The sequence below is a fragment of the Ranitomeya variabilis genome, chromosome 4 (assembly GCF_051348905.1).
Source record: "Ranitomeya variabilis isolate aRanVar5 chromosome 4, aRanVar5.hap1, whole genome shotgun sequence".
NCBI classification, from domain to species: domain Eukaryota; kingdom Metazoa; phylum Chordata; class Amphibia; order Anura; family Dendrobatidae; genus Ranitomeya; species Ranitomeya variabilis.
Window position 1 is genome coordinate 233,118,856 of NC_135235.1, and position 19,219 is coordinate 233,138,074.

Consider the following 19,219-nt stretch of genomic DNA (forward strand, 5'->3'; position numbering starts at 1 on the left):
CCGCACCAAGGCAAGTGAGAAGAGACAGGAAAAGTGCTAGAATCTGGGGTGACTGTGGGCTGCTATTTTTAGGCTCAGGGGGCAATATCCATGGCCCCTTATCAGGCTGAGAATACCAGCCACCAGCTGTCTGCTTTAGCTTGACTGGTTGCCTAAAATGGGGGGACCCCACACCATTTTTTAAATGATTTTTTTAATCAGACACTCACCAACCACCCTTCCTGTCGTTTCTCCAACATCTTTCAGTACTCCACCTTTAAAAAACAGAAGAGATTTCACTAATGATATCCTGTATATGTGGATTATTACACTTAAACCATTTCTCCAAACTCTGCTGCATTTAATTCTGTGGCCTATTGGTACCAGTTGTCTCTTCACTTCCAGTTTTCAGCTGCAAAAATGTTTCTAAACTATCACCACATGGAGCTCGTACAAAACCACAGTATTAACATTGCACTGTACTTGACTTATCTGTGGTCGAACACGACCAATGTCTGACAGATCAGTACTGGATAGAGCTTGTAAGGAGCAGTAATATGGTCATACACATCAGTCCTCATATATACCGCTCAGGATACAACAAGTTTACCTGCATTTCCTAAAAGATTTCCTCCAACATCTGAAAAAAATACAATCTTAAGTTAACATTAAGGGCTGAAAAAAGTTATACATAATAAGTTTACAATTAAGTAAATTCTTAACTTTCGATCTGTTGCCTTTGCATCTACCATATATCCGGATGTTTCGGTTCTTAGTCGTTGGCACAGTTATTACTCTACATTAATGTCGCACATTGTATCCTCTTATATGGAAAGGTCTACCACATGATTACTCACTGAGGATTCCTGACAATATTCCTGGTCTTTTCCCAGTCCCTGACACTGTGCCACCTATTCAGAGAGAAGATCATTATTAGTATATGGTGCGCGTAGATTTTCCGTGGTTGTATCTACACTTGTACAAAACATTAACAGATAAAAAAATTCTGTATAATGCAAATTTTTATAGATTTTTTTCATGTTGTTTTCCAAACTTGATACTTTTGATAGTCCTATTTTCCAGTCTAAGGGTCTCTTGATGTGATATTGCTGCGGAAGAATATTTGTGATACACATTTGAAGCACGTCAGCCATGTACAGCATCGTGCGCACGTGCTATTTGTAATTTATAAAGTTTTTGTAAAGTTTTATACATTTCTTAAAGTTGTTATTTCTGTTACATTAATCGACATTTCGAAATACTCTTTTCATTTTGGTTCAGGCAAAATTCTTCCAAAATAACTTGTCCCAATGTATTTTAACCCCTTACCGACGTCCGACGAACATGTATTGGTAGGAAGTGTAAGGAGTAGGCTCAAATTCAAAAATGCCCAAATTATGTTTTTTTGAGTCGTTAAAACACCACAAATAATGCTGTAATAAGAGATCTAAACTTCAAATCGATCCACGAGTGTCCTTATGTCCTCACATAAAATTATACTTTTTGTAATTTTTTTTTCATTTATTCTTAGACATATTATCTGTATAACAATTTTAATAATAATATTTACTTAATTTTTGAATCTTAATGAGTATTAAAATATAAGATTAAAAAGAACTTATAAAACAAAAAAAAGAAATGTGCTAAATTCTTTTAGTTGTATAACTGCTTTTATTACCAGCTACAACTTCCACATCTACTACTCTACTACTATTATTACTAGTTAACGCTAACGCTAATACTTTTACTAATCCCTTTGCTACAGCGGTTACTATGATACATAACTACCAGCCTTTACTACAGCAGTCACTACTCTGCTTTCAGTACAACTACGACTGTGGTGATGATACGACTACTACTGCTGCCACCAAACAGACACTCACCGGCCAACCCTCCTGTCACATCTCCGACACCTTTCAATATTCCACCTATAAAAACAAAGAGATAGAAATAATCAGATCCTCTGTATGTGAATTATTACAATTAGGGCTCGCTCATATTCGCATATAAAAAAAATAGGTTGATGTTGCTCCTGAAAAATAGGCACTTTTGATAACCAGCCAAGGTAAAGCAGGCAGCTGCAGGCTTATATTATCAGGCTGGGAAGCAACTTGGTTATTGGGTCCTTACCAGCCCTAAAATACCTAACTGCAGCCACCGCACAAGTGACACATCACAATAGATGCAACAATTCTGGCGCTGGTGCTATGGCAATCTGGGTAATGGTAGTTGGAGTTAATGACAGCTGTAATTTATCAAAAATCAACCCTTGGTGTTAATAATGGATAGGTGTCTGTCAAGCACCCCTATTACTAACCCAGTCAACAAAAATAAAAACACACAGAAATTTTTTTTTTATTTGAATAAAGACTTAGGGCTCACATTTGAGTATAAAAAATAGCTCACCTCTCCATTACTAACCCCAGGGCCTGATGGCAGCTGAGATTTTTGACAATTCACAGCTGTCATCAACCCCAACTACCATTAACCAAATTGCCACTGCACAAGGGCAATTGGAAGAGTCGGGCAAAGCACTAGAATTGGACCATCTATTGTGATGCTCTTCTTCTGGGGTGGCTGTGGGCTGGTATTTTTCGGATGGGAGGGCCAAATGACCGAAACGTGTCGGTTTATGGTCCTTATTGCAATCCGTACATACACTCCAGTCACGCAGGTCACCACGTGATTCACTACATCACGCAGGTCCTCCAGACGAGCCGCGTTCACTGTTCTCACACCACGTGGCGTCTGGTTACTATGACACAGGATCCCGCTGTTCACTGGACTCTACAGATGGAGGAGCTGCTACCATCCAGGGCAGCTCTCCGGTACTACTCTACAGACTCCTTCTGCTCTACTTATCCCGTCTAGGAGAATTTGGAAATCGCCGATCCGAATGTTTATCCTCCTGGTGGTAAGAAATCTATTGATCTTAAAGCAACTGAGACTGTTTGACTTTCACTGCATGTGTATAATATTGGATGTTGGAGATACCTGTGGGTCATACTCATTTTATATAACGGATCTCACAGGCTGACTATACCTATATATATAGTCGGGTGCTTTTTGTGGTCATATTTACCCTTCATTCTACTTGCTTTTTTCAGCGCGAATATATATTTTTCTATATTTGATAATATCAGCACCCAGCTGTCAGCTTTACCTTGGCTGGTTATCAAAAATAGGGAGGAACCCACATCATTTTTTAATTATTTATTTAACCGGTTAAATAAAGTTAAACAATCTTTAGTGCCTCATGAAAGGCAATAAAGAGTGCAAGTTTATTATATGTAAAGATTTTTTTTGAACCATCATCACATGATGCTCATACAAAAAAACAATATTAATGTTGCACCGTGCTGAGAGACAGAAATATCTGTGGTCGAACACGACCAATGTCTGACAGATCAGTATCAGATGGAGGTTGTAAGGAGCAGCAAAATGATCATACACTTGAGACATCATATACCGCTCGGGATACAATCACTAAGTACCTTTACCTGCATTTTCTAAGAGTTTTCCTCCAACATCTGAAAAATATAATTACATTTGCTTTAGGAACATTTTAAATATTTTTACTATTGGCTAACACAAGAAGGGAAATTCTAGCATAATAAATTATACAATTGCGTAAATCATTGACTTTCGATATGCTGTATCAACTGTCGATCTGGATGTTTTGATTCTTAGTTGTTGGCACTCTACATTTATGTCACTCATTATATCCTCGTATACTGAAGTGTCTTCCCCATGATTACTCACTGAGAATTCCCGACAGTAATCCAGGTCTTTCCTTGGTTGATGATGGTGAGATACCTATTCCAAGAGAAGATTATCGTTAGTAAATGGCGCTCGTAGGTTCTCAGCCATTGTGCCTACACTTGTAGAATACAGATCTCTACTATTTTCTTTGATAGATTAGGTTTCCTGTTAATATTTTTTGCGTCTTTATTTTGTAATTTTTGGCTGGGAAGGGAGAAATAAGCATGGACCTTCCCAGCCTGATAATATAAGCTCCCAGCTGTCTGCTTTACCTTGGCTGGTTATCAAAAATAGGGAGGAACCCACACATTATTTTTTTTTAATTATTCATTTATTTAGTAGGTTACATAACGTTAAACACCCTTTAGTGCCTCATGAAAGGCAGTAAAGAGTGCAATTTTGTTATATGTAGGCAGCGTGATATTAAATATCTACAGGATATCTATCTATCTCTCTATTCTGAGGGTTCTGGCTGTGAATTTACTCTACTTGGCTGATGAAATTTTGGGTTTCTATTGAGATTTGTGTGTAAAAATCAGGCATTTGTTTCCGTTTGCAGAAGATTTCTGCATATTGATATTTTCTTACGCAGATTTCCGTTACATGAAAAAAGCGACGTTAGAACAAAACTATTGATTAACATTGATCTGGTTTTTTTTTTCACGGACAATATTCTGACAGAAAATACAGCCATGTGAATGTAGTCTTAGTGTAATTTATTGTGCATAGATGTTTATATCATGTGGGTTATAAAGTATGAAATGTTATGTCTTTCCCTTCTAGATGTACCCTTATTTCCGTTTTAGCAAGTCGTTTTTTTTTTCTAGGACCCCTTTCCTCGATAATCATTATTTATTACACTTTTTAGTACATTTTAGGGCAAAGATATAGTATCCGGGCTAAATTTGTTTTAGAGTGCCCTTATCTCCTCACTTAAAATGTTTAACATTACTCGATATTATTGATAGTTCGCCACCAATGTGGAACCCTGACAGTCAGGAAATTTGTGCAGCTCCTGTCAACGAGCAGAAAGTACTGACCTGGACCGTGGACTAAGGTTGCACCAGACGATCCGCTAATCTCTAGTGCAGACTTTGTCTATTGTTGAGTTCATAATATTTTATACTTACTCCATTTAATTTCTGTGGGTTTAGTGTTCTTTTGAAATTGCCATGATCCTAAATATAAATAAAACATGAATATTCCTTAGTTAATAAAAACATTTTTAAAGAAGTACTCCTCCTCTTCCTCCTCCTCTTCCTCTTTGGTGGGAGGAGACGTGCTTCTTTAATGACCAAGTTACGGAAATTGTTAAGAATAATCATGTTACCTTTTATCCACTGAATTGTTAATCCTATAAATAAGAAATAAGTAGATTTATTAGGACTGTATACTTTGAAGGAAGTTTTCTGTGGCACCTCATGCAGGACCACAAGGAGAGCAGCATGACATGGGTCATCTTTATTTAGTAGCTTTTTAGACCTCTTTGTTATGCTTTACTTCTCGCATCCTGGACTAGGCACCTATCTAAGTCTACTAGACTTTCACTACAAAGAATATAATGGGTTAATACGTGATTTACCTTTAAAACATGGAGCCAAAGATCCATAGGCCATATTCAGGGTATATCCAATGCTTAAGAGTCCAAAGGGAATTTTAGGATGTTGAACCGTATGAGTGCTAAAGCCACTGCCATAGCTATATTCCACCCAGGAATATTCAGATCCTGGGAATTTATTCCAAACAAAATTATTGGAAGATTTGCCGTCAAACTGAATTTCAAGAGAATTTGAGGTCTTGGCTATGATAATGCCCAAATTTGTGTCAAAATCCTTTTCTCCAATTAGACTATAACCAAGGCCGAAAGAATCAGTGTCTCGAATGCGTGAAAGGAATGAGCCGAATGGTTTGTCTTTATATGTTCCTCCAAGACCAAGAAGCAGAACCTGGATGCCCTGGACACATTGGATGGAGAGTGGAGAAGATACAGTTAGGTTGACCTGAATGAGATCCCCGGCGGCCACATTTTTGGATTCATTGACTGTTCCAGACTGGTATGTAATAATAGTGCTTTGGGAAGCCATTATAAGCACAAGATCATATTTACTTTGGAAAGACAAGCCTGGAACTAAATATGAGGCTCCCCAGCTCCCAACGGGCTTGAGTTGTTCATAGACATGGCTACAGCCATTGTTATTCTCAGCACATGTGTGACCGGCCATGACGGCAATCGGATTGTCGGCAACCACTCTAGTACCAGAGAGGTCCTCCTTACTCTGAATCTGGAAAGCCTCGTAAGGTCTCAGTTTCAAGGTGAGCTTGTCTCCTTTGCCATAATTCTTGCCATTTACGGTGACAGATCCTTTTAAGTAGACTTCAACATTGGTTACAGTTTTATAGGCAAGTACAAAGAACTCTTTGAATTGATTTTCAGGTCCATTTGGAGGGGTGATGATGTAATATTCTAACCCTAATTGCCCTGCTGGGTAGATCAGAGCCATGTCACCACTGTTGCCTTTGTAATTTCTGGACATGACAGTGACATCTGCATCCGCCTCAACTATCACGGATTGGGTGCAGTTTTTTGTCCCTCTCAATTCAGTTTTGATGTCTATAGGAATGACTACAGTTTGTCCTTTCCTAACCGTCACGACCTTCTTAAAGTTAAAGTTGTTTAGAGAAACCGAAACTTTAGCAGATCCTGAAGCCGCTGTCACCAGGATCTGTCTGTCAGGCAGCCCTTCAGAGATGTTGTTCTGCATAAATGTGGTGATAAAGCTTTTTCCTGAGGATGTCACTTCTGTAATGCCTGTAGATAAATGAGTAGAATATTACACCTTATATATGTCATATAGTAGCATCAAAAACACAAATAAAGTTGCAACCGGGGTGGAAGGAAGGGAAAGGTAATCTCTGAACTTCCCCCTCCTATTGTACTGAATGCTCAGAGCTAATCAGATGTCTCTGTAGCTACATCTTTATCCTTTACCCCTCGTATCTAACAGAAAAAAATAGGTATTCACCTGCAGCTGCATCCCCCTACTCTCCATCCAAGAAGATTTATAAACATTTATAGAGAAACCACAAAGTTTTTTGTTTTGTTTTTAATTCAGAAAGATATTCTCTTATTTGCGACATTCATGAATTCCATTGTGCTGTAATAATGTTTAAGCGAGTATTTAAAAATTATAAAAACGTCATTATTGTCTTCTTCTTTCTGGTCACCAGTGCTGTCTTTATTGGGCCACCTTCAGTACCTTTTGACATCTTCGGAATAGGCCATGACATTATTTAGCAACATGACACATGTTATGATCTCAAGCCATGTCTTGATTGTGTGGCTTAGTCAGCACAGGAGATGCCAAAAGTCACCAGTGCCATGATGTACCGAAGATGAAGTAATTGGAGAGAAGAAGATAGGTAAGTGAAGGTATCAACTTTAATTTTTTGTAACCCCTTCCTGGCTCTTTTGAGTCCAGAAAAATAGTTTTATTTTTAGGAAGGGCTCATTCAGACGTCCGGTTTTCCTGTACGGTGGATTTTCACAGATAGGTCTCATACTTATGATAGTTTATGGGACCATTCATAAGTCCATGATTTTTCACAGAACGAATGGTTCGTGGAAAATCGAGGAGACATGCCCAATTGGATTGATGGTCAAAGTCAATGGGTCCGCTAAAAAATCTGACCGCATTTGGATAACATCCAAGTGTGGTCCAATTATCATGGACTATGAGAAAGGAGAAGGTGATGACATTTAAAAAAAAAATCCACATATGACATAATCGGAAAGGAGAAGGTGCAGAAATGTTTTTGCTTTTTTTTCGTGTATGAGAAAATCAGGTGACTCTCGAACCGCACTCAGATCAAACTTTGATCAAAGTTTGATCAGAATAATTGATCTATTTTTTTGGATGTCTGAATCAGCCATAAGGACGAGTGAATCAATTCTAAATAATTCAAATTTGCTTAGAATTTCCCAAAATTTACTATCTGGTCACCATTTCACTCAATTTGTTCAAATTGAATACAAAAATTTAAAGTCTTCACAATTTGATCAAATTTTAGGGGAAAATTCAGGACAACTTTGGTCTTGAAACAATTTGCTCATCTTTAGTGCACAGAAAAAAATTCAGCAACAGCCTATGGCTAAAACTAGAGCGGTTTCTGAAAAACACGGATAATCCTAGAGGGAAATAAATTCTAAAAAAAAGTTAAAAGTTATTTAAAAATATTCTTAAAGACGGTATATTTTTTTCTAAGAAATACATAGTATCCTTAAATATCGTCCTTATGTGACACTGCAACCATTTTAATTCGATCACAGGTTCTATTTTCAAAAAATTGGTTCAAGAACAAAAATGTTTAAAAAACATTTTTATCCCTTCCCAGTGAGTTTTTTAAATATAGAATTGTTACCATGATTGTAAAGTATTAAATCCGCAGTGTTTTTTTTTTATTTTCCAACATGCTGATTGCATGTTCATTGAAGTTTCATCCATATTTCAGGATGAGCACTGCACTTTGGTGCCATGTCCTACCTGTCTGCTGTTTATTCTGATTTAATCCCCCAGTTCCAGGCGTTCCAGGTTCCAATTCTGTAAGAAAGAGAACATTTTTTTATTATTATTATTTATTATTATGATTATTATTATTCATATTATTATTATTATTTTTTTATTATTATTTTAATGTGCCACTTTTTATTTCCAATATAGTGTCAGGTTTTGCTTTTTTTTGCAAGACTTCAAATGTCACAAATTATATATTAAATGTTCTCCGTGTTAAATTTACCAATTTTTAACTTTTTATCGAAAGTTACTTTTTATGCTAAAAACATTCCTCGCTTTGTTTTCCAGGTAAGACGACACGTCTCCTCTGATTTCTATCAATTGTCGTTCATTCTATTGTTTTTAGATCATGGACGTCCCCACGTTTTTCAACATTTGTTCCCAACTTTTAGAAAATAAATAACTTATGAATAAAGGAATGTAGTTTTTGTTTTGCTTTGCTTCAAAAAATTGTTTATAAATACTTGAAAGACTCATTTTATTCGTTTCTATTGTCAAACCTCTTTGCTGTTCAAATCTTCAGTCTTTTGAGTTGTTTTTTTCTTCCATTTTTGAAGAACACCTAGTGGAACTAAGGAAAGTGTGTGTGGCTTTGGGTAAGAGGCAGCAAAAAAACACTAGCAAAAAAATCTGTTCAAAAACTGCTTCCGAAAATGAAAGTCCTCCAAAAACGCTCCCAAAAAAGAAGCTGCTTCTGCTAAAAGAAAATTGTCGTTTTTGACTTTTGGCGTACATACCCGAATGTGCAAATATCCTCTTCAGGGAGGAAGCGGGCTTGAACGCTAACGCCAACTATGGAATGTAGCAATCCTAAGAGACAATATCGACCCTTTAACGAGCCTTAGGATAGAAGCCAAACCAGACGTTCCATTTGCAGACACATGTTTGGGGCATGTTTACCTCTCATCAGGGCAAAGCAAGAGATCTGATTTGGCTTTATGAGATCTTACAGGGAATCTAACAAGGATCGTTTCTCCTTGTAGAGATTTTCAAGCCAGCGTAAGGACACTTTAAGGCAAATCAGTTTTCTCCGATGAATTTCAGGAAGATGGAAGAAGATATAAGTCACTCTGTTTCTATCTTGGGTGCCCGGTTGGGACACCACTCCTTTCATCAATATAGAAAAGAATGTGGAACTCCCCAAAATAATGGAACTTAATTTGTGCTGCAATCCAAGCGTAACCTCTCAGTCTTAAAAATAAGACCTTCATCAGAATTTATTTAATGTATGAATTTCAACAAATTAGCTGAATTTGAATTTTGGTAAATTCACTCACTTTGTAATATTTAGAGATAAATATTTAGCATATATTTAGGGATGAAAATTTATATTAAGCAAATAAATTAATTATGTATAATATATAAAAATATGTAAAATATAAAAAAATATAAAGATACAGTGTGTATATATATATATATATATTTTTTAATATATCAGACTTTCTTGACTTTATATATAAAATATAAAAAACTAAAGCATATATATTGTATAAAGATGCAGTGTATATATATATATATATATATATATATATATATATATATATATATATATATATATATATATATAATTTATTTTTTACTTTGGTTACTTTGGCTAGCCATCTAATATGAATAGGAACTTATTCCCTACAGATGATGTTGGGGTGAGATGTATTGTGCATGTTGAATTTTGACTCTTGATCCTCTTGTTTCCAGGAGAGATAAATGAAAGCATTAAGTGCCAGACATATGGACGTTTAGTTGGGCTGAGCATGCAGGTGTATGTAGGGGTGTCAGGAAAGTTCCTTTAGGGCCAAACAGATACTGCATTTGCCATTTATTGGTAGGTTTAATTTTTTTTATATTCAATGGAAATGGATATTGCATAAATAATTAGATAAATCCATCAGGTCTCCAGTTCTTTTCACATATAAAAAAAACTTTACAAGTATAAAAAAGTTCCTCCGGCATGAACCAACCACTTTTTCAGTTGAATCATTTGCTGACAATCCAGTTTTGAGATGTAAAGATTGAAATGTATTTTACATCTATTATTTTGCAATCCTATTCCTACTTAAATCAAATTTAATTTTTGTTTTTAATGTATCAACTTAAAAGAAAATTGTTAGCCGTTGTTTCCATTTTTTTTTCTTACTAAGGTACTTACGCGTTACTTTCCATTGTGCACCAGATATTCCGGGTGATACATCTATATTTAGGAACAAAGGAATATTAATGTTTCACTTTCAAATTGGCATCCTGGATGATGTTATCAGTAGAGGCTGCTTTTTTCCTTGCTGCAGCTCGGTAGCGACGAGCCTGGCCGGATCTAGCAATCCTGCCAACTTCAGAGCAGCACTTGCAAGTTCTATAGCAAGCAACTTGTAAGCGCTGCGCTCTATGCCTAGGAAACGAGCCACCACTCATAGTCTGCAGAGGTGGCCGGTAACCTAAGCAAAGAATAGTTCATGTATTTCCACAATTTAGTATTGAAAATATTTTCTACAATTAATTTTCAATTTATTTTTTCTCTAGCTTCCTTTTTTAGTTTTTAGCTTTTTCCACTTTTAAAGTTTAACCCCTTACCAACATCAGCCGAATATGTACTGCGCAATTCATTAGCTGGTGTGCGGAGCAGGCTCACGGGTGAGCTTGCCCTATACCCAGCAGGGGATGGCGGTGTGCTACAGACAGGACCTGCCGAAACAATCAAGAGTAGCGCGAAGCACTGCCTTCGATTGTTAACTTGTTAAATGCCATTGTCTAACTATGACAGCAGCTTTTGACACCCGCCGGTATGGGTCATTCCATGCACCAATCAACGCGCCCGTGATGTGATCGCGGGTCGTCAATGGGTTGCTGATCAGAGGTGGTCAGACAGCGCATTGTTGCTGTGCACTAAGAAGAACAACAGTGACAGGAATCTAATGAGCATCCATTGGAATTGACAACTGGCGCATGCTCAGTAGAGTAGGGACTAGCCCAGCCCCTGAAACAAAGGTCAATGATGACACTTTGTTTCAGGGAGGGGAAGAGATTGGGCAAGTGACCACAGCCAGCCTCTGTGCCCTGATGACGCGTCATTTCAGTATCCCAGCATGTGCTGAGAAGAACAGTGACAGTAATTGACAACTGGTGTATGCTCAGTAAAGTAGGGACTAGCCCAGCCCCTGAAACAAAGGTCAATTATGACACTTTGTTTCAGGGAGGGGAAAGAGATTGGGCAAGTGACCACAGCTTCTGTGCCCTGATGATGCTTCATTTCAGTATCCCAGCATGCACTGAGAAGCGTCATCAAAGAGGAAGTAGTAAAAAAAATAATGTTACATAGCGTAGTGGGGGAAGATTGGGGAACTTTTAATTAAAGTATATCAGAAAAAAAGATTAGATTATAGCATTAATAGCATAGGCATTAAATGGTGTTTTTATGATGGAAATGTAATTTTGTTTCGCCAGGACCTGTTGAAGCGTGAAACAACCGACGTCCACAAAGAGTCACATTCTGAGTCGGCTGCTATGTTTTAACCTTTTCTAATAAAGGAAGATGTTAAAGGGACGGTGAGTGCCAGCTCTTTTTCTCACATTCCACAAACTGTCTTCTTTTTTTGATTGGCGCCCAAGATCCCTGTTATATGGTTTAATCTGGGATATGTCACGTGATACATCGGGTTCAAGGAAGCCCCACACTCTCTAAACTGGCTACTCTAATCCACCTCTGCACCTAAGATTTTTATACTCACTCATTCCTTTTAGATTCATTTCAAGTGAACCAGGAAGTCTGGGAAATTGAGGAAATCCACCTAGAATATTCAAAGACAGAAATATTGATATTCTTTTATAAATAGATTATTTTACACTCAAATTGTTACCTAAAGAGTAACTGTCATTTTATTCTGCTTTATATCATAAATCAACAGTACATGTAAAAATAAGAACCTTTGTAATGTATATTATTAGAAAAATCGGATTATTTCTCCTCCTGGACTGATCTTTCATTCTCGTAATTTGAAATTCACGACTAAAATTTGGATTTACTGTAGACAGATTTTCCCATTACTGAGATAGGATGTGACAGTTGGTGCTTATTAAATTCTATGGAGACAGATTTTCCCATTATTGAGACAGGAGATGATAGTTGATGCCTATTAAATTATATGGAGAATATGCAGATTTCTCTTATAAGATAAATTATAAAGTTGCCTGTTTTCATTTGTTCTATTGATTTAAATTCCTTTTACTCTTTAAATACAATTTTTATTTTTTGCTTGTTTTTCTCAAACAGGACATTGCCTTCATCCAAAAAAACTCTCACTTTATGGATTAAAAAATAACATTACCTTTATTTTATTATTTATTTATTTATTTTCAGAAAAAATGCAATTCCTACATTTTTTTTTTTGGGGGGGGGGGGTTGTTTTATGGCATTCATTGAAAGGAAAAAATGACTTGAAAATTTGATGCTTCAGATCAGTATTATTAACAAATTTGCATAGATTTAAAAAAAAAATTAAGTGATGTTTTGGAAGTAAACAAAATGTATTTGGTTTGTTATTATACAAGAGCCATAATGTTTTTATTTTTTTCCATTGCTGGTATCTGTATTGAACAGCAGAGGACAGAGCTAAGCTCTGATTGCTGCTGTTGACTAAATGCTCTGATTGCTGATGTTAATGCTATGCTCAGATTTCTGCTGTTAACCATAAACTCTGATTGCTGCTGTTAACTAAAAGCTCTGATTGCTGCTGTTAACCCTAAGCTCTGATTCCTGCTGTTGACTAAAAACTCTGATTGCTGCTGTTAACCATAAACTCTGATTGCTGCTGTTAACCATAAACTCTGATTGCTGCTGTTAACTAAAAGCTCTGATTGCTGTTAACCCTAAGCTCTGATTGCTGATGTTAACCTTAAGCTCTGATTGCTGCTGTTAACTAAAAGCTCTGATTGCTGGTGCTAATGCTAAGCTCTGATTGCTGATGTTAACGCTATGCTCTGATTGCTGATGTTAACGCTAAGCTCTGATTGCTGATGTTAACGCTAAGCTCTGATTACTGCTGTTAACTATAAGCTCTGATTGCTGCTGTTAACTATAAGCTCTGATTGCTGCTATCAACCATAAGCTCTGATTGCTGCTGTTAATGCTAATCTTTGATTGCTGCTGTCAACCGTAAGCTTTTATTGTTGCTGTTAACCCAAGCTCTGATTGCTGCTGTTAACGCTAATCTTTAATTGCTGCTGTCAACCTTAAGCTTTTATTGTTGCTGTTAACCCAAGCTCTGATTGCTGCTGTCAACCATAAACTCTGATTGCTGCTGTTAACCCTAAGCATTTATTGTTGCTGATAACCATAAACTCTGATTGCTGCTGTTAACGCTAAGTTCTGATTGCTGCTGTTAACCATAAGCCCTGATTGCTGCTGTTAACCACAAGCCCTGATTGCTGCTGTTAACCATAAGCCCTGATTGCTGCTGTTAACCATAAGTCCTGATTGCTGCTGTTAGCCATAAACTCTGATTGCTGCTGTTATCACTAAGCTCTGATTACTGCTGTTAACCATAAGCCCTGATTGCTGCTGTTAACCATAAGCCCTGATTGCTGCTGTTAACCATAAGCCCTGATTGCTGCTGTTAACCATAAGCCCTGATTGCTGCTGTTAACCATATACTCTGATTGCTGCTGTTATCACTAAGCTCTGATTGCTGCTGTTAACCATAAGCCCTGATTGCTGCTGTTAACCATAAGCCCTGATTGCTGCTGTTAACCATAAGCCCTGATTGCTGCTGGTAACCATAAGCCCTGATTGCTGCTGTTAACCATAAGCTCTGATTGCTGCTGTTAACCATAAGCCCTGATTGCTGCTGTTAACCTTAGAAATCCGAGAACGTTCGCTCATCATTACTCTGCTCTTTAGTCTTCTTCACACACGGGCACTCCTACAATGATGTACAGCTACTTGATATTGCGTTAAGTGGTTAAATAAAAAAAATTAAAGAATAAATAAATAAAAGGCACGATAAAACATTGTTTAAAATGTGATAAAAACATTATTTACCTTGAATTCCAGTAGCAGTGATATCTACAACAAAAGGGGAAAAAAATCACGGGTTATATACAGAGGATATCTGTTGCTAAAGAATGTATTTGTTCTGATCCCGTTTCCATTTAAAACGGAACCATAACTTTAACATCAAGGCAAAGCAAAAGGAATACAAAGAGTGCAGTTCCATCATGACAGATAATGGAAGCTCCAGAGAAGATCTTGGCACAATCGCACTGATACGTTTTGGTAACTTTTGGAAAAACGGAGTCAACGCTATCATAAACAGTTTGTATTTGCTATTTTGAAAATGTTCCTTTCACAGCCAAGATCTGCCACACCGGTCCTATTTCCCTATGCTTACAATGGCATGGTTTGGTATGTCCTTAACCCTTCACGCCGCGGCCAATTTCCGTTTTGTTTTTTCCTCCCCTTCTTCCAGAGCTCTAACTTTTTTTTATTTTTCCCTCCATATAGTCGTATGAGGTCTTGTTTTTTATACAGCACAATTTATACTTTTGAATGACATAATTTATTTTATCATGTGATGCCCTGGGAAGCAGGAAAAAAATCCAAGTGCGTTGAAATTGCAAAAAAAAGTGGAATTCCATAGTAGTTTTTTTAGTTTTTATTTGCCGTGTTCACCCTACAGTAAAAGTGACCTGGCAATATAATTACCAAGCATGAATAGATTTTTTTTTTTATCTAAGTGGTGAAAAAAAATTCTCAAATTTGTAAAAAAAAAAAAAAATTTTTCGAGACCCATAACGTTTTCAATTGTTAGTCGATGGAGCTGGGTGATGACTTATTTTTTGCGCACTAAGCTAATATTTTTATTCATACCATTTTGGGTTAGATATGATGTTTTGATTGTTTTCTTATTGCATTTTATTGCATTGTTGCACCTGCTGAAAAATCGTAATTCTGGCAGTACAATTTTTGTCTCTCAGCGCTTTACAATCAGATTAATTTATTTTAAATGTTGTTAGTTTGGGCTTTACCAAATATGTGTATTTTTAATTTTTTTTTATTTCTTTATTTTCAATGGGGGATAAAGGAGGTGATTTGAATTTGTGTGTTTTTTAAAAAAATTTCATATTTATAAAAAAAAAATCACTTTCCACTGTTCTTGTTAGTTTCCTTTGGGGACTTGGAGCTGAGTTTCACAGTAGTACCATCATAACAAGCACTAAGGTCTTCAACAGACCCCCGGCTGTCAAGACAACCCATCGGCATGCCGGTGGATGTATAGCATGGCGTGTCCCCCCTCCTGCCAGCATGCAGTGATTGACAGCAGCATTTAACAAGTTAACAGTCACGGGAAGAGCTCAGTTGTTAGTAGCAGATGATGCTTGAATAACTCAGCCATCATCTGCTGGAAATATGCAGGCTCAGCTTGCGAGCCTGCATCAAAGTCAGGGACCCAGCAAATGACATAACTGTATGTCATATGTCCGGAAAGGAGTAAAAAGCAAAATCTTTCAGTACAAGCATTTTCTAAATAAATTTGAAATATTCTTTCTTTTTTCATTCAGATTCTTGCACAGATTCTTGTAGAAATCTCCTTTAAATCAGTTTTTAGTTTTTATATTAGATCAATATGTCTTATCCATATTTCCTCTATTGTCGAGTTTCATGAAATGATATACTTACTCCATTGGATGCTAATAGGTAGAGTTTTAAAACGAATTCTCCAATATCCTAAATGTAACATGGATGAAAGATATGCCAATTAATAGAGAAGATGTACATTAAAAAAATATATAAATCGTGGCACTGATTTTAAGAGAAAAATCTACGTAAATGCTTTTATGCCCAGAAAAAGACAACAGCGTTCTAGAACTGATACATTTACTCACTAAGCAGAAAACTATATTCCCAAACTTTTGGATCACAGAATCAAGTTTCCAAAACAAGGGCTGAGACAAGAGCTCAACAGTAGAGTTGAGCGAATTTGTTCGGATTCGGTTCCGAATACGATCGGCATCGAATATTGCTTTGCCGTATTTGTCAAACACAGCCGAACGTCAACAGAGTCAACGGGAGTAGAAATGACCAAATATGTTCGGAACCGTTCATCAAACATTCAGCACGAATAGGGTTCGAATATGGCCCGAATATGGCAAATTCAGATTCGGCGACCAAATTCGAACAAATTCACTCAACTCTACTCAACAGTTAGTCGATGTTCCAACAAGACATTTGTTGAGTTAGGTGACGCACATAAAGATAAACCAAAACAATGAAAATTTTTTGTTAATACATGACTTAAGGGATCTGGAGTCAGTCTGGCTCCAAAATCCAAGTGTTAGACTTAGTCCTTTCGTCAAATATTGGAACATCCTTAAATTCCCAGATTTTATTTCTCTCTGGGGTTCTTAAATTGATTTATTGATCAAATGATTGATCACTTTAAGTCCCGGTCGATAAAATTGTTTTCCCAGGTGTGTCCACTTTATGTCTGTGTAGATTCATAATCATCTGTAGTTTTTTGTTTATTGTTTCACCAAATGCAGGCTCCTTCAGGGCATCTTGTGGATTTTATCATGTACACCACATTGGAGGTAGATGTCAGTGATTTTACAGTCCTGTTGTTTTTTGGGATAATCCGACTGTGTTTGTTGGTTTGTTGGTTATCAACACAAGTTGATAACATTTCTTCTCCAGTTTAGCCACGTACTGTAAATTGTTCATTTTGACATTGTTCATTTGGCTCTGTGGATCTGTTTGTCTATAACCATTGGAAGGTACACTATCCTTTATATAGGAATATATTCCTCAGTAGCAGCAGGGATAGAGGTACAGTCAAATAATCTTGTCTTTTTTGGCATAAAAGTATTTATATTAATTAATAAGAACATTATATAAAAGTAGATTTAATAACATTATGAAGAAAAATCTTATTACCTTTTATCAATTGAGTTAATGATCCTTAAAAAGAGGAAAAAAATAGATATGTTATTTATTTATATTATAAAATACTGTACTACATCTAGTGCAGGACGTAAAGGTGCCGAATATGACACCAAAATTCCCTGTTTGGTGGTTCTTTGCATCCCTGGGTTATACTTTACGCATTAGATCCGGTCCTGCATATAACACAATGTATCAGTTTTGTATCAGTATAAACTAGACTTTTCCTATGAAAAATATAATGGGATAATACGTGATTTACCTGTAAAACATGGAGCCAAAGATCCATAGGCCATATTCAGGGCATATCCAATGCTTAAGAGTCCAAAGGGAATTGTAGGATGTTGAACCGTATGAGTGCTAAAGCCACTTCCATAGCTATATTCCACCCAGGAATATTCGGATCCTGGGAATTTATTCCAAACAAAATTATTGGGAGATTTGCCGTCAAACTGAATTTCCAGAGAATTTGAGGTCTTGGCTATGATAATGCCCAAATTTGTGTCAAAATCCTTTTCTCCAATTAGACTATAACCAAGGCCGAATGAATCAGTGTCTCGAATGCGTGAAAGGAATGAGCTGAATGGTTTGTCTTTATATGTTCCTCCAAGACCAAGAAGCAGAACCTGGATGCCCTGGACACATTGGATGGAGAGTGGAGAAGATACAGTTAGGTTGACCTGAATGAGATCCCCGGCGGCCACATTTTTGGATTCATTGACTGTTCCAGACTGGTATGTAATAATAGTGCTTTGGGAAGCCATTATAAGCACCAGATCATATTTACTTTGGAAGGACAAGCCTGGAACTAAATATGAGGCTCCCCAGCTCCCAACGGGCTTGAGCTGTTCATAAACATGGCTACAGCCATTGTTATTCTCAGCACATGTGTGTCCGGCCATGACGGCAATCGGATTGTCGGCAACCACTCTGGTACCAGAGAGGTCCTCCTTACTCTGAATCTGGAAAGCCTCGTAAGGTGTCAGTTTCCAGGTGAGCTTGTCTCCTTTGGCATAATTCTTGCCATTTACGGTGACAGATCCTTTTAAGCAGATTTCAACATTTGTTGCGGTTTTATAGGCAAGTACGAAAAACTCTTTGAATTGATTTTCAGGTCCATTTGGAGGGGTGATGATGTAATATTCTAACCCTAATTGCCCTTCTGGGTAGATCAGAGCCATGTCACCACTGTTGCCTTTGTAATTTCTGGACATGACAGTGACGTCTGCATCCGCCTCAACTATCACGGATTTGGTGCAGTTTCTTGTCCCTCTCAATTCAGTTTTGATGTCTATAGGAATTACTACAGTTTGTCCTTTCCCAACCGTCACATCCTTCTTAAAGTTACATTTGTTTATAGAAACTGAAACTTTAGCAGATCCTGATGCCGCGGTCACCATGATCTGTCTGTCAGGGAGCCCTTCAGAGATGTCGTTCTGCATAAATGTTGTGATGAACTTTCTTCCTGTGGATGTCACTTCTATAATGCCTGTAAATAAGTAGAATATTAACACTTTATGTACATAGAAATGTATTTTTATCTCATTGTTATATTCCTTTGTTTCTGATATTGGGAAAAATGTGAATAAAAATAGAAAATAATTGTCTATTTTTCACTTTTGGATTTTTTATACTTTGTCAGGCAGATCCTATTTAAGTGATTTCTTGATTGAGATCAGACATGGCACTAATCAGGTCTAGATATGGATAGGGAATATGATCTCAGCATTCTAATAATGTGAACCATTGTTAATTTATGTTTAAGGTGGGGGCAATCACTTTTTCACACAGGGTTCTGTAGGTTTGGATTTCTTTTTTTCTTAACCAGTTTCTGACCTCGGATGGGATAGTACGTCCGAGGTCAGAAGCCCCGCTTTGATGCGGGCTCCGGCGGTGAACCCGCATCAAAGCCGGGACATGTCAGCTGTTTTGAACAGCTGACATGTACCCGCAATAGGCGCGGGCAGGATCGCGATCTGCC

At 37.1% G+C, this 19,219-nt stretch overlaps 1 protein-coding gene across 1 annotated transcript in view; it reads right to left on the reverse strand.

The window, feature by feature from the left end:
• The window catches only part of LOC143767810 (uncharacterized), a 75,550-nt gene that overhangs the window by 30,214 nt on the left and 26,117 nt on the right, over positions 1-19,219 (reverse strand). The window contains exons 10-25 of the mRNA XM_077256331.1: positions 17,501-18,727; positions 17,233-17,256; positions 15,979-16,026; positions 14,341-14,364; positions 12,032-12,091; positions 10,459-10,500; positions 8,283-8,339; positions 5,324-6,550; positions 5,072-5,095; positions 4,872-4,919; positions 3,742-3,795; positions 3,480-3,509; positions 1,863-1,907; positions 837-890; positions 590-619; positions 210-254 (exon numbers count right to left, since the gene is read on the reverse strand). Coding sequence (XP_077112446.1) covers positions 210-254; positions 590-619; positions 837-890; positions 1,863-1,907; positions 3,480-3,509; positions 3,742-3,795; positions 4,872-4,919; positions 5,072-5,095; positions 5,324-6,550; positions 8,283-8,339; positions 10,459-10,500; positions 12,032-12,091; positions 14,341-14,364; positions 15,979-16,026; positions 17,233-17,256; positions 17,501-18,727 — 3,039 coding nt within the window. The remainder of the gene's footprint in view (positions 1-209; positions 255-589; positions 620-836; positions 891-1,862; positions 1,908-3,479; positions 3,510-3,741; positions 3,796-4,871; positions 4,920-5,071; positions 5,096-5,323; positions 6,551-8,282; positions 8,340-10,458; positions 10,501-12,031; positions 12,092-14,340; positions 14,365-15,978; positions 16,027-17,232; positions 17,257-17,500; positions 18,728-19,219) is intronic.